Raw genomic sequence first — 22670 nt, 5'->3', positions numbered from 1 at the left:
CATTTTGCTGTGTTTACGATTTCGATTTTGGGCAGATTAATATGAAATGTCTGCTCACAAGTACAAAGGAAACGGAAATGAAACTATGAGTACACAATAAATACATAAAATAATTAAGTACTCATATTTTATGAAAACTTTAAGTTTACTCGTATGTAGTATATAAACCACTTTAAGCAGTATTCATGATCAAATTGTGAGTTTATATGTCTTAAGAGTTTAAGCTCAAACAAGTAAGAAGGCTACAGTCGAGTGTACTCGACTGTGAGATACTCGCTATAATATATTTTGCGGTATTTTTCTCAAAATATACCGAATATACTGCAAAATTACTAAAAATATACCAAATGGTATATTTGGTATATTGATATAGTACCGCATTCAAAATTTACCATAGGCGGCACAATATACCAGATTGTCACCCAAAGCAACTCAGACCCCTAGTAAGTAGGCGTTTTTGCACATACAAAAGTATTTCTTTAATACTTGTAACTTCGACAATTTATATCTGATCGCAACCAAATTTCAATCAGGAATCATAACTACTATAGTAGTTATTGTATATACCAAAATTCGCAACTCTAGCTTTAAAATTACGCTTGTTTCGATTTTTTGATTTGCGGGAGCGGAAGTGGGCGTGACAAAAATTTGAAACAAACTTAATCTGCGTGCAAACATAACAAATGCTGTCGAAAAAAAATTACAGCTGTATCTCTTATAGTCTCTGAGATCCAGTGTTTCATACGGACGGACGGACAGACTGACAGACGGACGGACGGACATGGCTAGATCGTCTCGGCTGTTGACGCTGATCAAGAATATATATACTTTATAGGGTCGGAGATGCCTCCTTCTACCTGTTACATACATTTCCTGCCGGCACAAAGTTATAATACCCTTCTACCCTATGGGTAGCGGGTATAAAAACTTAGGCACATAAAACATACTAGTAAAGAGCGTAAAGAGATAGTTATATATATTGTTTAAGGCAGCTTGAGTTTTTAAAATACATATAAAGGCCTTGGCCTTTCTCAACTGATCCTCAGCTGGCCCAATACCTCCGACTGCAGTTATTAAATCTGGCAATGAAAAGGATTAAACAAGTTTTAATAGATTGAAGTGGATAATGGTTATTAAATAATTATCTTTCAAGATACGTACCAATCATAATATCAAAGACATTGTCTTCTTTTTTTAGGGCCGCTTTCCCCTAAACGCCATCCTCATTAACCACTTGATTGGCTTGTCACTCTAGTAAGTACCCATGTAGTGATCGGCGGGGTAAGCACTTACCCGTGGCCAATCGCCACCTCCATTTCTGCAGGGTAGCTATCGAAGAGGAGCAGAACTATTTCAATGATTTGGAACAAGAAATCGTCTCAACTCTGTGTGAAGACGAAGACCATCAGAATGATGATAGCTACGAACAAGCTCTCATAGATGAGTCAGAACTACATTTTTTAGGATAAACAGTTGTTCACTACCATACTTCCAGGGTAGGGTGAAGAACAGAGAAGCTTATAAATTTTTAATAGGCACTGGATCAAATAAAAACTACATTCAAGCAACAACAGTTCCCAATCCCAAACATATAGAGAAACCATTTTTTGTCAGCTCCGTCAGAGGGCAAACCAAAAAACGCAACAAATTGACTTACATTTATTCGGATTAAGAGAGACACCCATCCGATTCCGTATATTGCTCATGCCCAAAGCTTTCCATAGTATATTAGGAAACGTTACGATGAAAAAGTTAAATGCTATTATAGATGGGAAAAATTACACCCTTTTAATAAGTGGCAATAAGAAGATCAAGATACATCAGTTGCCAGCCGAATCAGTTATTAAGTTACAATTACGTACCGAACATATGACAAACGAATAGAAAAACGCAATTGTTCGCAGAACATAAAAATCTTTTTGCAGAACCACAACAGAAGCTCACTTACACAACTAGAGTCGTAGGTGAGATCCGCATCAACTCCGATCTACCAGTTTATTCAAAACACTATCCAAGCCCCAGCTCGTTGAAGCAAATTGTAGAAAAGCAAATACAAGAACTTCTAGATGATGGTTTCATCCGACCCTCACGGTCACCCTATAATGCAAAAACACAATGCATCCGGTCAGAAAAAATACAGAATTGTTATCGACTATAGAAAGCTGAACGAAGACACCATATCAGACAGATATCCCATACCCGAAATAGGAGAAACCAAACCTGAAAAGTGGATTTTATCAAGATCCATTATAAAAATCTGACATAGAAAAAACGGCACCTTAAATGGTGGGAAATATGAATTTACAAGACTACCATTCGGTCTTAAAAACTCCCCTTCTATTTTCCAAAAGGCCCTATACGATATCCTCATTGAAACGCTGGAAAAGTTTTTTAGAAGAATTTAATTACGAATTTAAGTACAAGCCTGGGACCACTAATGTTGACGCAGATGCACTTTCCAGAACACCTACTAGGCAACAAATAAATAGCACTAGCGCAACATGCCATAGCAGTGACAGTTCAAGACATACCCTTATACCAACTATAGAAACACCCAAAACCGATTTTCGAAATCAACTCCTTCTACTTATTGATGACCAATCAAGTTACAATTTTGAAATTCCATTTCCGTTTTATCATAGACATGTTATTAAACAGAAGTGTTACAACGAAAAAGAAGTTATCGAAAAAAACGACTAGACCCCAAGATTATAAATGGTTTGCTAACACTCGAAAGAATTATGGGAAAAATACAAAACATCTATCCCATACATTTTAGCGCATACAAAATAAGGTATACGCAAATGCATGTGGAAGATATAAAAAAATGTTAGTAAGCAACAAGATCTTATCTCAAAAGAACATAGAAGAGCGCATAGGCAAGCATCAGAAAACAAAGCTCAACTCTTAAGCAAATACTTTTCCCCCGAAATGACTAAAAAGGTTAAAGCTATTGTGTCCGTATGCCTGACGTGCAAGGAGTCAAAGTATGACCGACATCCACCACAGGCATTGATCCGAGAAACACCAATCCCAGGGTATCCAGGAGAAATTGTCCACATTGACTTGTACCTTACACAAAATCGCGTCACACTAACAAGTATCGACAAATTTTCAAAATATGCCCAAACCAGGATAGTGAGTTCTAAAGGATCAGAAGACTTAAAATTCCCTCTGCGAGAATTATTGATTGCATTTGGAATCCCAAAGCAGATAATTATTGATAATGAGAGAGCCTTAAGAGAGAGAGAGAGTTCAGCTTCCATAAAATCTCTACTCAAAGATCAAATGGGAATTTCCGTTTTCCCAACACCTCCATACAACTCTACTACCAACGGCCAAATAGAACGTTTTCACTCCTCATAGAAAATCCAGAAATGCAATTGGGAGACTTATTGTATAAATCAGTACAGGAATATAACAACTCTATCCATTCTACAACAGGGAAAAAACCGATTAACATATTCTTCGGATTAACGCGATTAACCGATTCGAACCAAATAGAAACTGAACGGAAAAAGATTGAAGAAAAGATAAGAGACAAGCAAACGACCGACCTAGAATATCATAATGCAACTAAAAAAGGTGCAAAAGACTACAAGGTTAGCGAAGTGGTTTATGTTCGAGTAGATAAAAGAATAGGTTCCAAAATAACTCCCTGTTTTAAACCTGAAATTGTAGCAGCAAACCAAAAATCCACTATTAAAACCAAATTAGGAAGAACAATACAAAAATAATTTAAAATCTTAAAATTTCAATTTTTCAGAACCTTTATTCCAAGCAGTCTAGGAGAAGTCACTGTTTTGGATTATGCAAACTCCCAAATGGTTTCCATCAACATGGGACTCGCCGCTGAAGAAAATAGCACCTTTAAGATTATCCATGTCATAGATTTAGAGGCTTATGAGACTACTTTGCTAGGGGAATCCATTGAAAATATATCAAATACGAATCCGATCTATCCGTTTCGTAATTATGAATTAGCACAAATGAAAAGCGATCTGTCTAAATGGTTCGCATGGAAATGGTTAAAAATGAAGTACCTGACCCAAGATCACCAAGATTAGGAAGTAATAATCAAGAAAATTAATGAACAGCTGGAAAACAATAATCGTCAAGTCGTTATAAATATAATCACAAGTCAAAGAATAAACGAGCTTACTGAAATCACGAATGCAATAGTGAAATTCACTTAAGAAAGCAATGAAGTAAAAATGGAAAAAAACCATACTAAAGTACGAAATGCAATTATTAAAAGAAGAAATCAGAAATATTGTTCATTCAATTAGTTGGGCTAAGACCGATATCGTTAATCCAGTTATTTTAACTAAACATGAACTAGTGGCAATAGAACTACATAATTCTAGAAAATAAGAAATTACATTTCGTCAACTTAGAAGAAATGCTTGAATTTGCTAATATCAAAATAGCCTCAAATGGAATTAACTAGCAAAGAGAATTGTAACAAAATCCGCAATGACGAAACTTTTTTTGTGGCCAATGAGATAATAAGCACTTAACCTTCTTTTACTTCATCTTATATCAGAAGCTAACATTATAGATGAAGGAACTGAATATAAACAATACCCAGAAGATTAACTTCATCAACAATGGTAACACAGTTCTAACAGCAACAAACTTTTCGCTGATAATTTTGATAGTGGCGGCCGCAATCGTAATCGTAAAGTACTCTAAGTCCAGAAGTACAACCTCAGTGATGAAATCAAGCTACCTAGTACAACGTCAACACACATTCGAGGACGATCCCGTCTTAAAGGGGGAAGAGTTAACAACCAACGTGATTCTCGGTCAAATTCCCGGCCCGTTTCCACATTTCAACTCCACGTGCCGCAACGTCAGCGGTTCTACACGCACAGAAATTCAACCAATGCCCACATGCAATCAGGTCGATGCACCATCCAGACGAAATCCGAGACAGTTGCACAGTAAAAAGTGTTTCTTTAATGACTTCCACAATTTTTATTCATTTATTTAAAGGTTAGCTATAATTAAAATTAATACTAACGCTATTGATAAAGCAATGGCAGACCAAAATTCGCAGCTCTAGCTTTAAAACAAGTAAGAAAGTTACAGTCGAGTGTACTCGACTGTGAGATACCCGCTACCCATTTTGAATAAAATAGATATATTTTGCGGTATTTTTCTCAAAATATACCGAATATACTGCAAAAATACTAAAATATACCAAATGATATATTTGGTATATCGATATAGTACCTCATTCAAAATATACCATAGACGGCAAAATATACCAGATTGTCATTCAAAGCAACTTGGACCTCTAGTAAGTAGGCGTATTTGCCGATACAAAAGTATTTCTTTAAGTAACTTCGACAATTTTTATCTGATCGCAACCAAATCATAACTACTATAGTAATTATTATACACACCAAAAGTCGCAGCTCTAGCTTTAAAATTACGTTTGTTATTCGATTTTTTTGATGCCTCCTTCTACCTGTTACATACATTTCCTGCCGGAACAAAATTATAATACCCTTCTAGCCTATGAGAAGCGGGTATAAAAACCTTCAAACCGACAACAACACATCTTTTTAAAAAGTAAATCAACTAAAAATTTAATTCATATGTCAAACGCCAGCCATAAATTAATTCTACTTTTAATATGTTTTTGAATATATTCTACAATTATGTAGATTAAAATATTTTTTAGGGTTTCGCTAAAATCGGTGTTTCAACACTTCGCATTCGATATCTACACGCCTTCGCCGTCCATAGTTGAAACAACGACATTTATTTTATCGTCACCAACGTCACAACATTTGGCTTACTCTGGGCTCACATAAATTTTGTACTTGCTTCTATTTCAATTTTCTGATTAATTGCAATGAATTCGGATTATTAAAGAAATATGCGGGAATTTCGCAAACGATTACAGCTCAGAATTTTTTTTTTTAATTTGACACTTCCAGAGATTAAAAGTGCAATACATAACATATATGTATATACACAAGAGAAAATTTACGCTCTAAAAGCTAAAACACTAATCCTAAGATTGTAAATATTTATATTTTAATTTTTTAAAAAGTTCTTGAAACAAGGTTTTAAAATGCCGATTAATAATCTTGTTTTGTAATCGAATTTTATAATTAAAATAAAAACATCTTAAAATAAGAATTTTCTTAAATTTAAATCTAAAAATTGTTCATCGGTTGCAGCTTCTTTGAGTTCAATTATAGTCTATCTAATAGTCAATCTAAAAACAAAAAAGTAATATGAAATGAAGAAGAAGAATTTTTTCTGGGCTCAATTTTGGTTATGTGTTGATTAAACATTGTTACTATTAATTTTAAAATTTATTTTTCTTAGTGTATATATATTTATATTTATGTATATGAGTTTATCGATAAGGCTGAGAATGTAAACATGTGGTAGAGAAGAGCCCAGTAAAGTCGAGTGGAAATCCAGATTCAGTTGCGTTGAGAACATTCAACTGAAACATCATGATTGTCATTCGCTTATTTGGAGTTATATTCACCCTCACGTTGGTGATGGCAGTGCCAAAACCATTGGATGAACCCAAACACAAAGGTGCGTTCAATTAAATGGAATAATACATCAACAAAAATATGTATATATAAATGATTGCAATTAGAGTTTGATACTTGCGGCGGTGACGGAGAATTTCCATTGGGCGTGTGTCGCTACCCTGAGAATTGTTGCACAATTGAAGAGTATCTCATGCAGAGAAATATCGGCTACAATGACGTTCCTTCTTGTGGCTTTAACAGTCCGTTTAAAGGTAAAATGATTTGCTGCCCCAAAACTGATACACAAAGAACGACTTCAGGTCCATCAATATTCCGGTAAGTTAAAATGAATCAAAGAGAGAGTCATTCCATAATTTGATCAATTTCATGCAGCTTCACTGGAACTCATCTGGTTACTATGCGATACTTCAAAAACGAGGAAATGGATGATTATGTGTACCGTTGTACGGGTGTTTTACTGTCCTCGTCGCATGTTCTAGCGTCGAAACAATGCGCTGGAGAGGAGGGAGAGGAACTTCTTAGACCCAGCAGAGTAAAGTTGGGATCCCAAGATGCAGGAAGAGTAGACGATAAAGCAGATATAAAAAAGGATATTAAGGTAAGCTGCTAAGTGCAACTAAATATAATATTGATATTTTTGATTTTCACATTTCTGCATAGAAACTCACGAGTTACAAAAATGATTTGGTGCTCATCAAGTTGAGAACAACACTTAACACAACACAGCTGATGGGAAATGTCAGCATAGCGAAACTCTGTCATCCAGATGATCTGAAGGGGTACCCGAACTTCTTTGCTGCCGGTTACTCATACAGTACGGTAAAAAGTACGAATTTTTATTGGTAAATCTATCTATGTACTATTTATATCATATTGACTTGCTACAGACGAAAGCTGCACAAAATTCACGATGCAATTGCAAAACCTTAATCTCAAAGAATGCAACAATGTGAAGGTGACGCGTCAAATCGAAGATTTGGCAACGGATCAGTCACATTTCTGCCTTCGCCCGTTACTTACATGGGAGAGGAAGAATGAGTGCTCAAAGTGTTTGACCGCGACATCCAGCGTTCTTCATGTGCAGCGTACGAATGGTAGTCAGTGTGTGGCGGGCATTGCCACGCCCACAAGCAATGAATGCATCGAGGAGGACAGTCCATTGTACTTCACCAATATCCTGACAAATTCAGTCAACGATTTCTTTAATGACGTCATTATAGAATAGAGTAATTACATAAGACGAATGTGGATGATAAAATAATAATAATAAAGAAGATAAGAACAGCAACAAAATATTGAAACGCCAACTTAAGAAGTCAAAAGTTGATATTTACAATAAAAACATAATTGTTTTTATAATTTAATTCTTAATATTTCTTTTTTCATTCATATTTTATTATATATTAAAATGCAAAATTTGTTTTTTATATATTTCGAAATATCTATCAAGTAAGTTCATTTGTGTTTGCATTTATAACGCAATTTGTATACCCGCTATTCGTATGGTAGATGTGTATTATAAGTATGTGTCTCCAGGAAATATATGAACATTTAAAAATTTGCTTTGCGATTCTTAGGTGATAAATTGCTGGTGAATAACTATGTCGATGAGAGTTACACGAACTGCCCTCAATCTATCATATGATCTAATACCTTCGATAAGGTGGCGCGTGTCAGTAGCAACTAGGCGTTGACAACTAACTGATTAATACTACCACTACCACCAACCCAAAGACCCCCACAAGCAATTTACTGAAAACAACGTTAGCTGCTGTCCAGAAATAGACTTTAGCTACATTTCGCGGAATGAGACATCAATAGCTGGCCATCGCACTCTAATCCGTTGAGCAGCTCAGCGATTTTGCTTTATATCGCCGCTAGCAACTTGACAACACTCAAAAGTTAATCAAATGATTTGAATCATTTTGCTGTGTTTACGATTTCGATTTTGGGGAGATTAATATGAAATGTCTGCTCACAAGTACAAAGGAAACGGAAATGAAACTATGAGTACACAATAAATACATAAAATAATTAAGTACTCATATTTAATGAAAACCTTAAGCTTACTCGTATGTAGTATATAAACCACTTTAAGCAGTATTCATGATCAAATTGTGAGTTTATATGTCTTAAAAGTTTGAACTCAAACAAGTGAGAAAGCTACAGTCGAGTGTGCTCGACTGTGAGATACCCGCTACCCATTTTGAATAAAAGAAATATATTTTGCGGTATTTTTCTCAAAATATACCGAATATACTTCAAAATTACTAAAAATATACCAAATGGTATATTTGGTATATTGATATAGTACCGCATTCAAAATATACCATAGGCGGCACAATATACCAGATTGTCACCCAAAGCAACTCAGACCCCTCGAAAGTAGGCGTATTTGCCGATACAAAAGTATTTCTTTAATAACTTCGACAATTTATATCTGATCGCAACCAAATTTCAATCAGGAATAATAACTACTATAGTAGTTATTGTATATACCAAAATTCGCAACTCTAGCATTAAATTTACGCTTGTTTCGATTTTTTTGATTTGCGGGGGCGGAAGTGGGCGTGGCAAAAATTTGAAACAAACTGTATCTCTTATAGTCTCTGAGATCCAGTGTTTCATACGGACGGACGGACAGGCGGACATGGCTAGATCGCCTCGGCTGTTGACGCTGATCAAGAATATATATACTTTATAGGGTCGGAGATGCCTCGTTCTACCTGTTACATACATTTCCTGCCGGCACAAAGTTATAATACCCTTCTACCCTTCTATGGGTAGCGGGTATAAAAACTTAAGCACATAAAACGTACTAGTAAAATACGTAAAGAGATAGTTTATATATACATGTATTATTTTTTGTGGAAAACCGAAAACACGGTAAACTTGTTTTTCTTTTTATTTTTTTTTTTGTTATTTCTTTAATTCAAAAAGTTGAAGCCTATCGATTTTTACCTTTATAAAAAGTAAGATAAGATGGGTTGATGGTAATAATCTTATAATCGATTCTAGGGAAAAAGTCGATGCCAAAAATATACCTAAATGTGTGGCGTATTCTCTCGCCTTTAGGAAAACGATGGACAAATAAAGTGAATAAAAGGCAACGAAAACAATGATAGAGTAAGATAGATTAAGTGCCAGGGAAGCTTGTTTAATTAAAATGGATAGAAATCTAGAGCCAACCAAAAAAACAGACACGAAAGTTATATATAAACCTGATCTATGTTTGGATATAACATAGCTACAAAAATGGTTACAAAAAATAAGACAGAAAGAAAGCAAAAGTGGGTTTAAAACTAAATGCTAAGCAATATAATTATTAAGTCATCTATTGATGAAACAAAATAACGAATTGATTGAAAGGCAAAGTAACTTCATAAAGATTTGCAAGCTTGCCTTTCGTCAACCGTTGCTAAACAGTTGTTAAGAGTTGCAACATGTTGGGTGAGTAAACTTCTGGTAATCCATTTAATGAAAAATTTGTGTGAATCTGTGTAAGTGGGCGTGGTCAGACAGGGGACCTTCATAAAGATTGCTAGGCTTAGATTTGCATGAATGAATGCATGTGTGTGGCTCAAACCAAGTGCTGCGCAACAGTTGCGCAGATCCTCAACGTGTTGCCTGGTAAACGAAAATGGTGAAAAAGTTAATGCCAAAAATGTGTGTGTATGTCTGCCAAATGCATTTATGTGTGTTTGACTAGGCGGCGGGCTGAGATATTAATGAAGGCAGATGGGCTAAGTGGGCGTGATCGGTCAGGGTAGCTTCATGAAGATTTTTTGCTTCTTTTAATCAACTGTTGTTAAACAGTTGTGAATATTACTAAACAGTTGTGCAGAAAGTGAAGACATTGCAGAGGAAGCTGCTGTTAGTTGATTTAAGCAAGTCACTGAAAAAGTCATTGCCAAAAATTTGTCAGTATGTCGGTCATATTGTGTGTGTGTGTGTGTGTTTGACAAGGTAGCGGACCAAGAAATTAGAGTAGGCGGATGGGCTAAGTAGGCGTGGTCAAGCAGGAGAGCTTCATAAATAACGCTTTGCTTGCGTAGGTTACTTTTTATCAACTGTTACTCAACAGTTGTGAAGAAGTGCAACATGTTGGAAAAGTAAGCTGCTGGTAATGCATTCAATGGAAAGTCTGAAAAAATCAATGCCAAAAAATGAGATATTAGAGTGGGCGGATACATTCAGTGGGCGTGGCCAATCAGGAGAGCTGCATTAAGATTGTCCAGATTGTGTGCATATGTGTGTGTGTATATGTGCTTCGATGATAAAGAACTTTGTACGTTTGTATTATGAGAAAATTAGGATACATTTGACATTTGCGGTTGCTTATTAAGTAACTTGCCTATTTATACTCGCTACTCACAAGGTAAAAGGGAATGTATGTTACAGGCAGAAAAGTCATTTCCGAACCGATAAAGACATATATATTCTTGATCAACGTCAACAGCCGTGACGATATACCCATGTCCGTCTGTCTGTGTGAACAACTAGATCTCAAAGACTGTAAGAGATAGACTTATACATTTTTTACGACAGCATTAGTTTCAAGCATTGCTATGCCCACTTCCACTTAAATCGAATAAAACGTAGAATCTAGAGTCGCGAATTTCGGTACATACAATAATAACTGCAGTATTTGTGATTCCTGAAAATTCTGATGCGATCGGACAAAAAATTGTGTATAAATTCTTGATTAGCGTCAACAGACGAGACGATCTAGCCATGTCCGTCTGTGTCTGTCAGTCTGTCCGTCCGTCCGTATGAAACACTGGATCTCAGAGACTATAAGAGATATAGCTATAATTTTTTTTCGACAGCATTTGTTATGTTTTTTTTATTAAAAATGGATAGCGGGTATCTCACAGTCGAGCACACTCGACTGTAGCTTTCCTACTTGTTTAAATGTACTATTATATAAAAATACCAATTATAGTCTATGGCATATTTTTGTATTTTTGCGTTATGTTAATTTGGTCTATTTTAAGAATAATACCTCACTCCTTTGATCTTATTTAAAATACAACGTTGCGGGTATCTCACAGTTGAGCACACTCGCCTACAGCTTTCTTACTTGTTTTATATGTAGGTTTTTCTTAGGGCGCATTTGAAGTTTATGTGCAAATTGAATTTATTTGTAATAGTCCTACTAACATACATTGTTATAATAAATGAAAGGAAGTGTTATTTATTAAATAAATTAATTATTTATTATGATTGGCAATCAACAATATTTTGAAATCAAATAAAAATATTCGAAAAGCGTAATTTAGAATATTGTATACAGCTACTTTAACAGGTTTGAGAAGCCACGCGACAAATACTAAACATACATATGTGCAGAGCTGATTGACTGCAAAATTGTTATTACCAACAACTACATGCTCTATGTAATCGATAAAGCATGTCCGATTTTTATACCCGCTACCCATAGGGTAGAAGGGTATTATAACTTTGTGCCGGCAGGAAATGTATGTAACAGGTAGAACGAGGCATCTCCGACCCTAAAAAGTATATATATTCTTGATTAGCGTCAACAGCCGAGACGATTTAGCCATGTCCGTCTGTGTGTCTGTGTGTCTGTCCGTCTGTCCGTACGAAACACTGGATCTCAGAGACTATAAGAGATAGAGCTATAATTTTGTTTCGACAGCATTTGTTATGTTTGCACGCAGATCAAGTTTGTTTCAAATTTTAGCCACGCCCTCTTCCGCCCCCGCAAATCAAAAAAATTGATTAACAAGAGTAATTTTAATGCTGGAGTTGCGAATTTTTGTTTATACAATAACTAGTATAGTAGCTATGATTCCTGAAAATTTGGTTACGCCTACTTACTAGGGGTCTGAGTTGCTTTGGCCGACAATCTGGCACATTGTGTCGTCTATGGTATATTTTGAATGGTGTACTACATCGATATACCAAACATACCATTTGGTATATTTTTAGTATTTTTTAGTATTTTGGTATATTTTGAAAATGATACCGCAATATTTTGCCTTTATTAAAAATGGGTAGCGGGTATATCACAGTCGAGCACACTCGACTGTAACTTTCTTACTTGTTTGTGTTCGCTTTAAGCTTAACAGTCATGCCCTACTTTTATAACTTTGTTATTATGGGCATGTGGTCTGCATATGTCAAACGCCAGCAAAGCGATAAATGAATTATATTTTTAATATGTTTTTGAATGTATTCAATTATGTAGATTGAAATATATTTTAGGGTTTCGCTGAAATCAGTGTTTCAACACTTCGCATTCGATATCAGCAAAATATTATATACACGCCTTCGGCGTCCATAGTTGAAACAACGACATTTATTTTATCGTCACCAACGTCACAACATTTGGCTTACTCTGGGCTCACATAAATTTTGTACTTGCTTCTATTTCAATTTTCTGATTAATTCCAATGAATTTGTATTATTAAAGGAATATGCGAAAATTTCGCAAACGATTACAGCTCAGAAATTATTTTTCTTAGTGTATATATGTACATATATTTATGTTTTTGAGTCTAGCGATAAGGTTGAGAATGTTAACATATGGTAGAGAAGAGCGCAGTAAAGTCGAGTGGAAATCCAGATTCAGTTGCGTTCAATCCACAAACGTAGCACATACAGATTGAGAACATTCAACTGAAACATCATGATTGCCATTCGCTTATTTGCATTTATATTCACCCTCACGTTGGTGATGGCAGTGCCAAAACCATTGGAAAAACCCAAACACAAAGGTGCGTTCAATTAAATGGAATAATACATCAACAAAAATATGTATATATAAATGATTGCAATTAGAGTTTGATACTTGCGGCGGTGACGGAGAATTTCCATTGGGCGTGTGTCGCTACCCTGAGAATTGTTGCACAATTGAAGAGTATCTCATGCAGAAAAATATCGGCTACAATGACGTGCCTTCTTGTGGCTTTAACAGTCCGTTTAAGGGTAAAATGATTTGCTGCCCCAAAACTGATACACAAAGAACGACTTCAGGTCCACCAATATTCCGGTAAGTTAAAATGAATCAAAGAGTTTGAGAATCATTCCATAATTTGATCAATTTCATGCAGCTTCACTGGAACTCATCTGGTTACTATGCGATATTTCAAAAACGAGGAAATGGATGATTATGCGTACCGTTGTACGGGTGTTTTACTGTCCTCGTCGCATGTTCTAGCGTCGAAACAATGCGCTGGAGAGGAGGGAGAGGAGCTAATTAGACCCAGTAGAGTAAAGTTGGGATCCCAAGATGCAGGAAGAGTAGACGATAAAGCAGATATAAAAAAGGATATTAAGGTAAGCTGCTAAGTGCAACTAAATATAATATTGATATTTTTGATTTTCACATTTCTGCATAGAAACTCACGAGTTACAAAAATGATTTGGTGCTCATCAAGTTGAGAACAACACTTAACACAACACAGCTGATGGGAAATGTCAGCATAGCGAAACTCTGTCATCCAGATGATCTGAAGGGGTACCCGAACTTCTTTGCTGCCGGTTACTCATACAGTACGGAAAAAAGTACGACTTTTTATTGGTAAATCTATCTATGTACCATTTATATCATATTGACTTGCTACAGACGAAAGCTGCACAAAATTCACGATGCAATTGCAAAACCTTAATCTCAAAGAATGCAACAATGTGAAGGTGACGCGGCAAATCGAAGATTTGACAACGGATCAGTCACATTTCTGCCTTCGCCCGTTACTTACATTGGAGAGGAAGAATGAGTGCTCAAAGTGTTTGACCGCGACATCCAGCGTTCTTCATGTGGAGCGTATGGATGGCAGTCAGTGTGTGGCGGGCATTGCCACGCCCACAAACAATGAATGCATCGAGAAGGACAGTCCATTGTACTTCACCAATATCCTGACAAATTCAGTCAACGATTTCCTTAATCGCGAATAGAGTAATCTCATAAGACAAATGTGGATGATTTTTGTAAGGTCTATTAAATCTATTAAAAGAAAGTATAATAAACCCACATATGTATAAATATTGTGTTTAGCTTGAGTTGCAATATCTGAATAGCTTATACGAATGACAAATTAAGTTGAAAATTAATTTATCAATGGAAACGTCTTGAGACTCAGACTCAGAGATATTATTATACCCGCTACCCATAGGGTAGAAGGGTATTATAACTTTGTGCCGGCAGGAAATGTATGTAACAGGTAGAAGGAGGCATCTCCGACCCTATAAAGTATACATATTCTTGATCAGCGTCAACAGCCGAGAAGATCTAGCCATGTCCGTCTGTCCGTATGAACACCTAGATCTCAGAGACTATAAGAGATAGAGCTATAATTTTGTTTCGACAGCATTTGTTATGTTTGCACGCAGATCAAGTTTGTTTAAAATTTTTGCCACGCCCACTTCCGCCCCCGCAAATCAAAAAAATCGAATAACAAGCGTAATTTTAAAGCTAGAGTTGCGAATTTTGGTATATATAATAATAACTATAGTAGTTATGATTTCTGAAAATTTGGTTGCGATCAGATAAAAATTGTCGAAGTTATTAAAGAAATACTTTTGTATCGGCAAATACGCCTACTTTCGAGGGGTCTGAGTTGCTTTGGGTGACAATCTGGTATATTGAGCCGTCTATGGTATATTTTGAATGCGGTACTTTATCGATATACCACACATACCATTCGGTATATTTTTAGTATTTTTGCAGTATATTTGGTATATTTTGAGAATAATACCGCAAAATATATTGCTTTTATTCAAAATGGGTAGCGGGTATCTCACAGTCGAGTACACTCGACTGTAGCTTTCTTACTTGTTAAATAATATATTAAATTATATTATAGTGTCTGAATAAAATATTATATATATAAACAAGTAAGAAAGCTACAGTCGAGTGGGCTCGACTGTGAGATACCCGCTACCCATTTTGAATAAAAGCAATATATTTTGCGGTATTATTCTCAAAACATACCAATTATACTACAAAAATACTAAAAATATATTTTGGGGTATTATTATTAAAATATACCAAATATATTAAAAATACTAAAAAATATACCAAATGATATATTTTGTAAACCGAGTGCCGCATTCAAAATATACCATAGACAGCACAATATACCAGATTGTCGGTCAAAGCAAATTAGTAAGTAGGCGTTTTTGCCCATACAAAAGTATTTCTTTAATAACTTCGACAATTTTAATCTGATCGCAACCAAATTTTGAGGAATCATAAATACTATAGTTATTATTGTATACACCAAAATTCGCAATTCTAGCTTTAAAATTACGCTTGTTATTCGATTTTTTTGATTTGCGGGGGCGGAAGTGGGCGTGGCAAAAATTTTAAACAAACTTGATCTGCGTGCAAACATAACAAATGCTGTCGAAAATTATAGCTCTATCTCTTATAGTCTCTGAGATCTAGGTGTTCATACGGACGGACGGACAGACGGACAGACACACAGACACACAGACGGACAGACGGACAGACGGACATGGCTAGATCGTCTCGGCTGTTGACGCTGATCAAGAATATATATACTTTATAGGGTCGGAGATGCCTCCTTCTACCTGTTACATACATTTCCTGCCGGCACAAAGTTATAATACCCTTCTACCCTATGGGTAGCGGGTATAAAAACAAGTCAAAAAGCTACATTGGAGTGTGCTCGACTGTGGGATACCAGCTACCCATTTTGAATAAAAGCAAAATATTACGGTATTATTTTCAAAATATACCGAAAATACTAAAAGTATTTAAAATGGTATATTTGGTATATCGATATAGTGTCGCATTCAAAATATACCAGATTGTCGGCCAAAGCAACTAGAAAACCTAGTAAGTAGGCGTTTTTGCCCACACAAAAGTGTTTCCTTAATAACTTCAACAAATTTTATCTGAACGCAACCAAATTTTCTGGAATCATAAATATGTTACTATCGTTATTATTGTGTACCCATAGGGTAGAATGGTATTATAACTTTGTGCCGGCAGGAAATGTATGTAACAGGAGGCATCTCCTATAAAGTATATATATTCTTGATCAGCATCAACAGCCGAGAAGATCTAGCCATGTCCGTCTGTCCGTATAAACATCTAGATCTCAGAGATTATAAGAGAAAGAGTTATAATCTTTTTTCGACAGCATTTGTTAGGTTTGCATGCAGATCAAGTTTGTTTCAAATTTTTGCCACGCCCACTTCCGCCCCGTAAATCAAAAAATCTAATAACAAGCGTAATTTTAAAGCTAGAATTTTGGTATATACAATAATAACGGTCGATCGAATAAAAATTGTATAGGTTATTTTAAAAAAACTTTTGTATGGGCAAAAGCGCATACCTACTAGGTGCCTTCGTTGCTTTGGTATGTTTTGGACCCTATGGTATGTTTTGAGTGTAGTACTATATTAATATATCAAATATAGCCTATGGTATATTAATTTGGTATATTTGTAAATCCATACCGCATTGTTTTGTTTTTACTTAAAATGGGAAGCGGGTATCTCACAGTCAAGCACACTCAAATATAGCTTTCCTACATGTTCTCTCTGTGTAGTATATAAAACAAGAGCGATAAGGCTGAACAAATATGTTATATGTATCGAAGAAAGCCTGATTGAGCAAAGTCGCGCTGAGTAGCTTTGTTGAGTAACAACTCAGATTATAATGTCGATCTTTTCAGTCTCTCGCTGTTGTTTGGATGAGTGCAACATAGACATTATGTTTTTCATCAGCAAACTTCTTTTTATATATGCACTTATACAGCTGATTGCCAAGCCATCAACAGCTAGGAAAAGATATCAAGGTCAGTTAATTCGGTTGTTTCTTCAAGCTGAATGTAGATCGTAAATTAAATTTGTGATCAGAGAACGATATTTGCGGTGGTCTCAACGGATTTCCTACTGGAACTTGTCAACTGGCCACAAAATGCACAACACTGAAGACATATTACGAGAAAAACTGGATTCATCCACTGAACGTGCCCAGTTGTGGCTTCAAGAGACCCTTTGGCAGGGCAATGCTCTGCTGTCCCAAACCTTTTGAAAACCTAACAGAGGGTGAATCATACAAGTGAGTCTACAACAATTTGTGAGTGTGAGAGAGTGTTCCATAATTTTGTCATTCTCATGCAGCTTCACTGGAACTCATCTGGTTACTATGCGATACTACAAAAACGAGGATAGGGATGATTATGCGTACCGTTGTACGGGTGTTTTACTGTCCTCGTCGCATATTCTAGCGTCGAAGCAATGCGATGCAGAGAACGACGAGGATTTACCCAGCAGAGTAAAGCTGGGATCCCAAGATGCAAGAGTAAACGATGAGTCAGATATTAAAATCGCTGTTAAGGTAAGCTGCTAAGTGCAACTAAATGTAGTATTGATATTTTTGAGTTAGACATTTCTGCACAGCAACCCACGAGATACAAAAATGATTTGGTGCTCATCGAGTTGAGAAAGACACTTAACACAACACAGCCGATGGGAAATGTCAGCATAGCGAAACTCTGTCATCCAGATGATCTGAAGGGTCACCCGAACTTCTTTGCTGCCGGTTACTCATACAGTACGGAAGAAAGTACGAATTTTTACTGGTATATCTATTTATAAACCATTTATATCATATTGACTTGCTACAGACGAAAGCTGCACCAAATTCACGATGCAATTGCGAAACCTTAATCTCACCGAATGCAACAATGTGAAGGTGACGCGTCAAATCGAAGATTTGGCAACGGATCAGTCACATTTCTGCCTTCGCCCGTTACCCATATACAAGGAGGGCGAAGAGTGCTCAAAGTGTTTGACCGCGACATCCAGCGTTCTTCATGTGCAGCGTACGAATGGTAGTCAGTGTGTGGCGGGCATTGCCACGCCCACAAACAATGAATGCATCCAGGAGGACAGTCCATTGTACTTCACCAATATCCTGACAAATTCAGTCAGCGATTTCTTTAATGACGTCATTTGCGAATAGAGTAATTACATGAAACGAATTTGGATGATAAAATAATAACTTTCGTATAAATATGGTTTTTAGCTTGAGCTGCAATATCTGAAAAGCTTATACGAATGACTACTTGAGTTAAAAACTAATTTATTAATGGAAACGACTTGAGACTCAGACTCTTAGATATTTTTAAATAATGTAATAAATTGTATTATAGTTTCTGAATATTATATATATGTATATATAAAAAATAATTAGTAATACAAATAGACCACTTAAATATGTAGTCCTGAATTAAGAATTTCTTCTAGATTCAATTTTAACATGGTTTCGTGTTGATTCGACTATGTTATCTTTATGTGAAAACCTATTTTTCTCAGTGTATATATATTTGTATATTTGTATGTTAAATAAAGAAGATAAGAACAGCAACAAAATATTGAATCGCCAATTTAAGAAGTCAAATGTTGATATCCAAGTAAAAACATAATTGTTATTATAATTTAATTCCTAATATTTCTTTTTTATACCCGCTACCCATAGGGTAGAAGGGTATTATAACTTTGTGCCGGCAGGAAATGTATGTAACAGGTAGAACAAGGCATCTCCGGCCCTATAAAGTATATATATTCTTGATCAGCGTCAACAGCCGAGACGATTTAGCCATGTCCTTCTGTCCGTCTGTCCGTCCGTCCGTATGAAACACTGGATCTCAGAGACTATAAGAGATAGAGCTATAATTTTTTCGACAGCATTTGTTATGTTTGCACGCAGATCAAGTTTCAAATTTTTGCCACGCCCACTTCCGCCCCCGCAAATAAAAAAATTCTAATAACAAGCGTAATTTTAAAGCTAGAGTTACGAATTTTGGTATATACAATAATAACAATACTAGTTATAATTCCTATAAATTTGGTTGCGATCAGATAAAAATTGTGGAAGTTATTAAAGAAATACTTTTGTATGTGCAAAAACGCCTTCTTACTGGGGGTCTGAGTTGCTTTATCCGACAATTTGGTATATTGTGCCATCTATGGTATATTTTGAATGGTGTACTACCCATTTTGAATAAAAGCAATATATTTTGCGGTATTATTCTCAAAATATACCAAATATACTGCAAAAATACTAAAAATATACCGAATGGTATATGTGGTATATCGATAAAGTACCGCATTCAAAATATACCATAGACGGCTCAATATACCAGATTGTCAGCCAAAGTAACTAAGACCCCTTGTAAGTAGGCGTTTTTGCCCATACAAAAGTATTTCTTTAATAACTTCGACAATTTTTATCTGATCGTAACCAAATTTTCAGAAATCATAACTACTATAGTTATTATTATATATACCAAAATTCGCAACTCTAGCTTTAAAATTACGCTTGTTATTCGATTTTTTTGATTTGCGGGCGGAAGTGGGCGTGGCAAAAAATTTTAAACAAACTTGATCTGCGTGCAAACATAACAAATGCTGTCGAAACAAAATTATAGCTCTATCTCTTATAGTCTCTGAGATCTAGGTGTTCATACGGACAGACGAACGGACACACAGACGGACAGACACACAGACGGACAGACGGACATGGCAAGATCGTCTCGGCTGTTGACGCTGATCAAGAATATATATACTTTATAGGGTCGGAGATGCCTCGTTCTACCTGTTACATACATTTCCTGCCGGCACAAAGTTATAATACCCTTCTACCCTATGGGTAGCGGGTATAAATATACCAAATGACGTATTTGGTATATCGATGTAGTACAACATTCAAAAAATACCATAGACAGCACAATATACCAGATTGTCGGCTAAAGCAACTAAGACCCCTAGTAATTAGGCGTTTTTGCCCATACAAAAGTATTTCTTTAATAACTTCTACAATTTTTATCTGTTCGCAATTATATTTTGAGGAGTCATAAATACCATTGTTATTAGCTATAGCTTTAAAATTATGCTTGTTTTTCGATTTGCGGGGGCGGAAGTGGGCGTGGCAAAAATTTGAAACAAAATTTATCTGCGTGCAAACATAACAAATGCTGTCGAAAAAAAATATAGGTCTATCTCTTATAGTCTCGGCTATTGATGCTTACCTTATAGGGTCAGAGATGCCTCGTTCTACCTGTTACATACATTTCCTGCCGGCACAAAGTTATAATACCCTTCTACCCTATGGGTAGTGGGTATAAAAATACTTTTGTATGGGCAAAAACTAAGTGTCTTAGTTGAATTTGGTATATTTTGGACTCTATGGTATATGATATATGGTATATATATATTTGAATCTAGTACTATATCAATATATCAAATATAGCCTATGGTATATTAATTTGGTATATTTTAAAATCAATACCGCACTGTTTTATTTAAAATGGGATGCGGGTATCTCAAGGTCAATCACATTCAAATATAGCTTTCCTACTTGTGTTCTTTATGTAGTATATAAAACAAGAGCGATAAGGCTGAACAAATATATGAGGTAAGCGTGGTTCAACAAAGTCGCGTTGAGTAGTTTTGTTGAGTAACAACTTAAATTTTAATGTCGATCTTTTCAGTCTCTCGCTGTTGTTTGGATGAGTGCAACATAGACATTATGTTTTTCATCAGCAAACTTCTTTTTATATATGCACTTATACAGCTGATTGCCAAGCCATCAACAGCTAGGAAAAGATATCAAGGTCAGTTAATTCGGTTGTTTCTTCAAGCTGAATGTAGATCGTAAATTGAATTTGTGATCAGAGAACGATTTTTGCGGTGGTCTCCACGGATTTCCTACCGGAACTTGTCAACTGGCCACAAAATGCACAACACTGAAGACATATTACGAGAAAAACTGGATTCATCCACTGAACGTGCCCAGTTGTGGCTTCAAGAGACCCTTTGGCAGGGCAATGCTCTGCTGTCCCAAACCTTTTGAAAACCTAACAGAGGGTGAATCATACAAGTGAGTCTACAACAATTTGTGAGTGTGAGAGAGTGTTCCATAATTTTGTCATTCTCATGCAGCTTCACTGGAACTCATCTGGTTACTATGCGATACTACAAAAACAATAGGGATGATTTTGCGTACCGTTGTACGGGTGTTTTACTGTCCTCGTCGCATATTCTAGCGTCGAAGCAATGCGATGCAGAGAACGACGAGGATTTACCCAGCAAAGTAAAGTTGGGATCCCAAGATGCAAGAGTAAACGATGAGTCAGATATTAAAATCGCTGTTAAGGTAAGCTGCTAAGTGCAACTAAATTTAGTAATGATATTTTTGAGTTAGACATTTCTGCACAGCAACCCACGAGATACAAAAATGATTTGGTGCTCATCGAGTTGAGAACGATACTTAACACAACACAGCCGATGGGAAATGTCAGCATAGCGAAACTCTGTCATCCAGATGATCTGAAGGGTCACCCGAACTTCTTTGCTGCCGGTTACTCATACAATACGGAAGAAAGTACGAATTTTTACTGGTATATCTATTTATAAACCATTTATATCATATTGAATTGCTACAGACGAAAGCTGCACCAAATTCACGATGCAATTGCAAAACCTTAATCTCAAAGAATGCAACAATGTGAAGGTGACGCGTCAAATCGAAGATTTGGCAACGGATCAGTCACATTTCTGCCTTCGCCCGTTACCCATATACAAGGAGGGCGAAGAGTGCTCAAAGTGTTTGACCGCGACATCCAGCGTTCTTCATGTGCAGCGAATGGATGGCAGTCAGTGTGTGGCGGGCATTGCCACGCCCACAAGCAATGAATTCATCGAGGAGGACAGTCCATTGTACTTCACCAATATCCTGACAAATTCAGTCAGCGATTTCTTTAATGAAAACAATGTCGGCAGGACTAATTAGCACATACAAATTCACGTTGAATATGAATGTCTTTTCAGGTTATACCCTATACCCATAGGGTAGAAGGGAAATGTATGTAACACGCAGTAGGAGTCATCTTCGGCCCCCATAAGTAGTACTGTTTAACATAATATGTTTTTTATTATAATTCATTGTGTCGTCAGATATTAATTATGGATGTCTATTTTAATACACTTTAATATACACTGACTTAAGTTTTCATTTCAATATTAATTAAGTATTGATATGGCAATAGTTGGAATATTCAGCATTAAGCATCAATATTTAAAAATTATTATTTTAAGAGAGAAGAAGATTCTTAAATTTAAAAAAATTTCCAT

At 36.0% G+C, this 22670-nt stretch overlaps 2 protein-coding genes across 20 annotated transcripts; both read left to right on the top strand.

The window, feature by feature from the left end:
• The first annotated feature begins 3476 nt into the window (after positions 1-3476).
• LOC127566147 (uncharacterized) lies at positions 3477-4472 on the top strand. The gene is made up of 2 exons (XM_052007816.1): positions 3477-3602; positions 3767-4472. The coding sequence occupies exons 1-2, from the start codon at positions 3571-3573 to the stop codon at positions 4065-4067; spliced, it is 333 nt and encodes a 110-aa protein (XP_051863776.1). The 5' UTR covers positions 3477-3570; the 3' UTR covers positions 4068-4472.
• A 1969-nt stretch (positions 4473-6441) lies between these two features.
• LOC117577416 (uncharacterized) lies at positions 6442-22589 on the top strand. 19 transcript variants are annotated; one of them, XM_052005093.1, is made up of 6 exons: positions 6443-6457; positions 13161-13273; positions 13338-13548; positions 13610-13835; positions 13898-14063; positions 21983-22542. In XM_052005093.1, exons 2-6 carry the CDS (start codon positions 13186-13188, stop codon positions 22327-22329), a joined length of 1038 nt encoding a protein of 345 aa, XP_051861053.1. In that variant the 5' UTR covers positions 6443-6457; positions 13161-13185; the 3' UTR covers positions 22330-22542. The 19 variants fall into 19 exon arrangements, with proteins under 19 accessions (XP_051861073.1, XP_051861053.1, XP_051861072.1 ...); XM_052005078.1 differs by lacking the exon at positions 13161-13273 and adding an exon at positions 6635-6829 and having other exon boundaries at positions 6447-6570; positions 13533-13548; positions 21983-22532; XM_052005074.1 differs by lacking the exons at positions 13161-13273; positions 13338-13548; positions 13610-13835 and adding exons at positions 6635-6845; positions 6903-7128; positions 14125-14192 and having other exon boundaries at positions 6447-6570; positions 22051-22532.
• The last annotated feature ends 81 nt before the right edge of the window (positions 22590-22670 follow it).

Source organism: Drosophila albomicans, chromosome X, assembly GCF_009650485.2.
Source record: "Drosophila albomicans strain 15112-1751.03 chromosome X, ASM965048v2, whole genome shotgun sequence".
In the NCBI taxonomy this organism is placed as follows: Eukaryota; Metazoa; Arthropoda; class Insecta; order Diptera; family Drosophilidae; genus Drosophila; species Drosophila albomicans.
The sequence above is the reverse complement of the archived record's forward strand: the minus strand, read 5'-3'. Positions and strand labels throughout refer to the sequence as shown.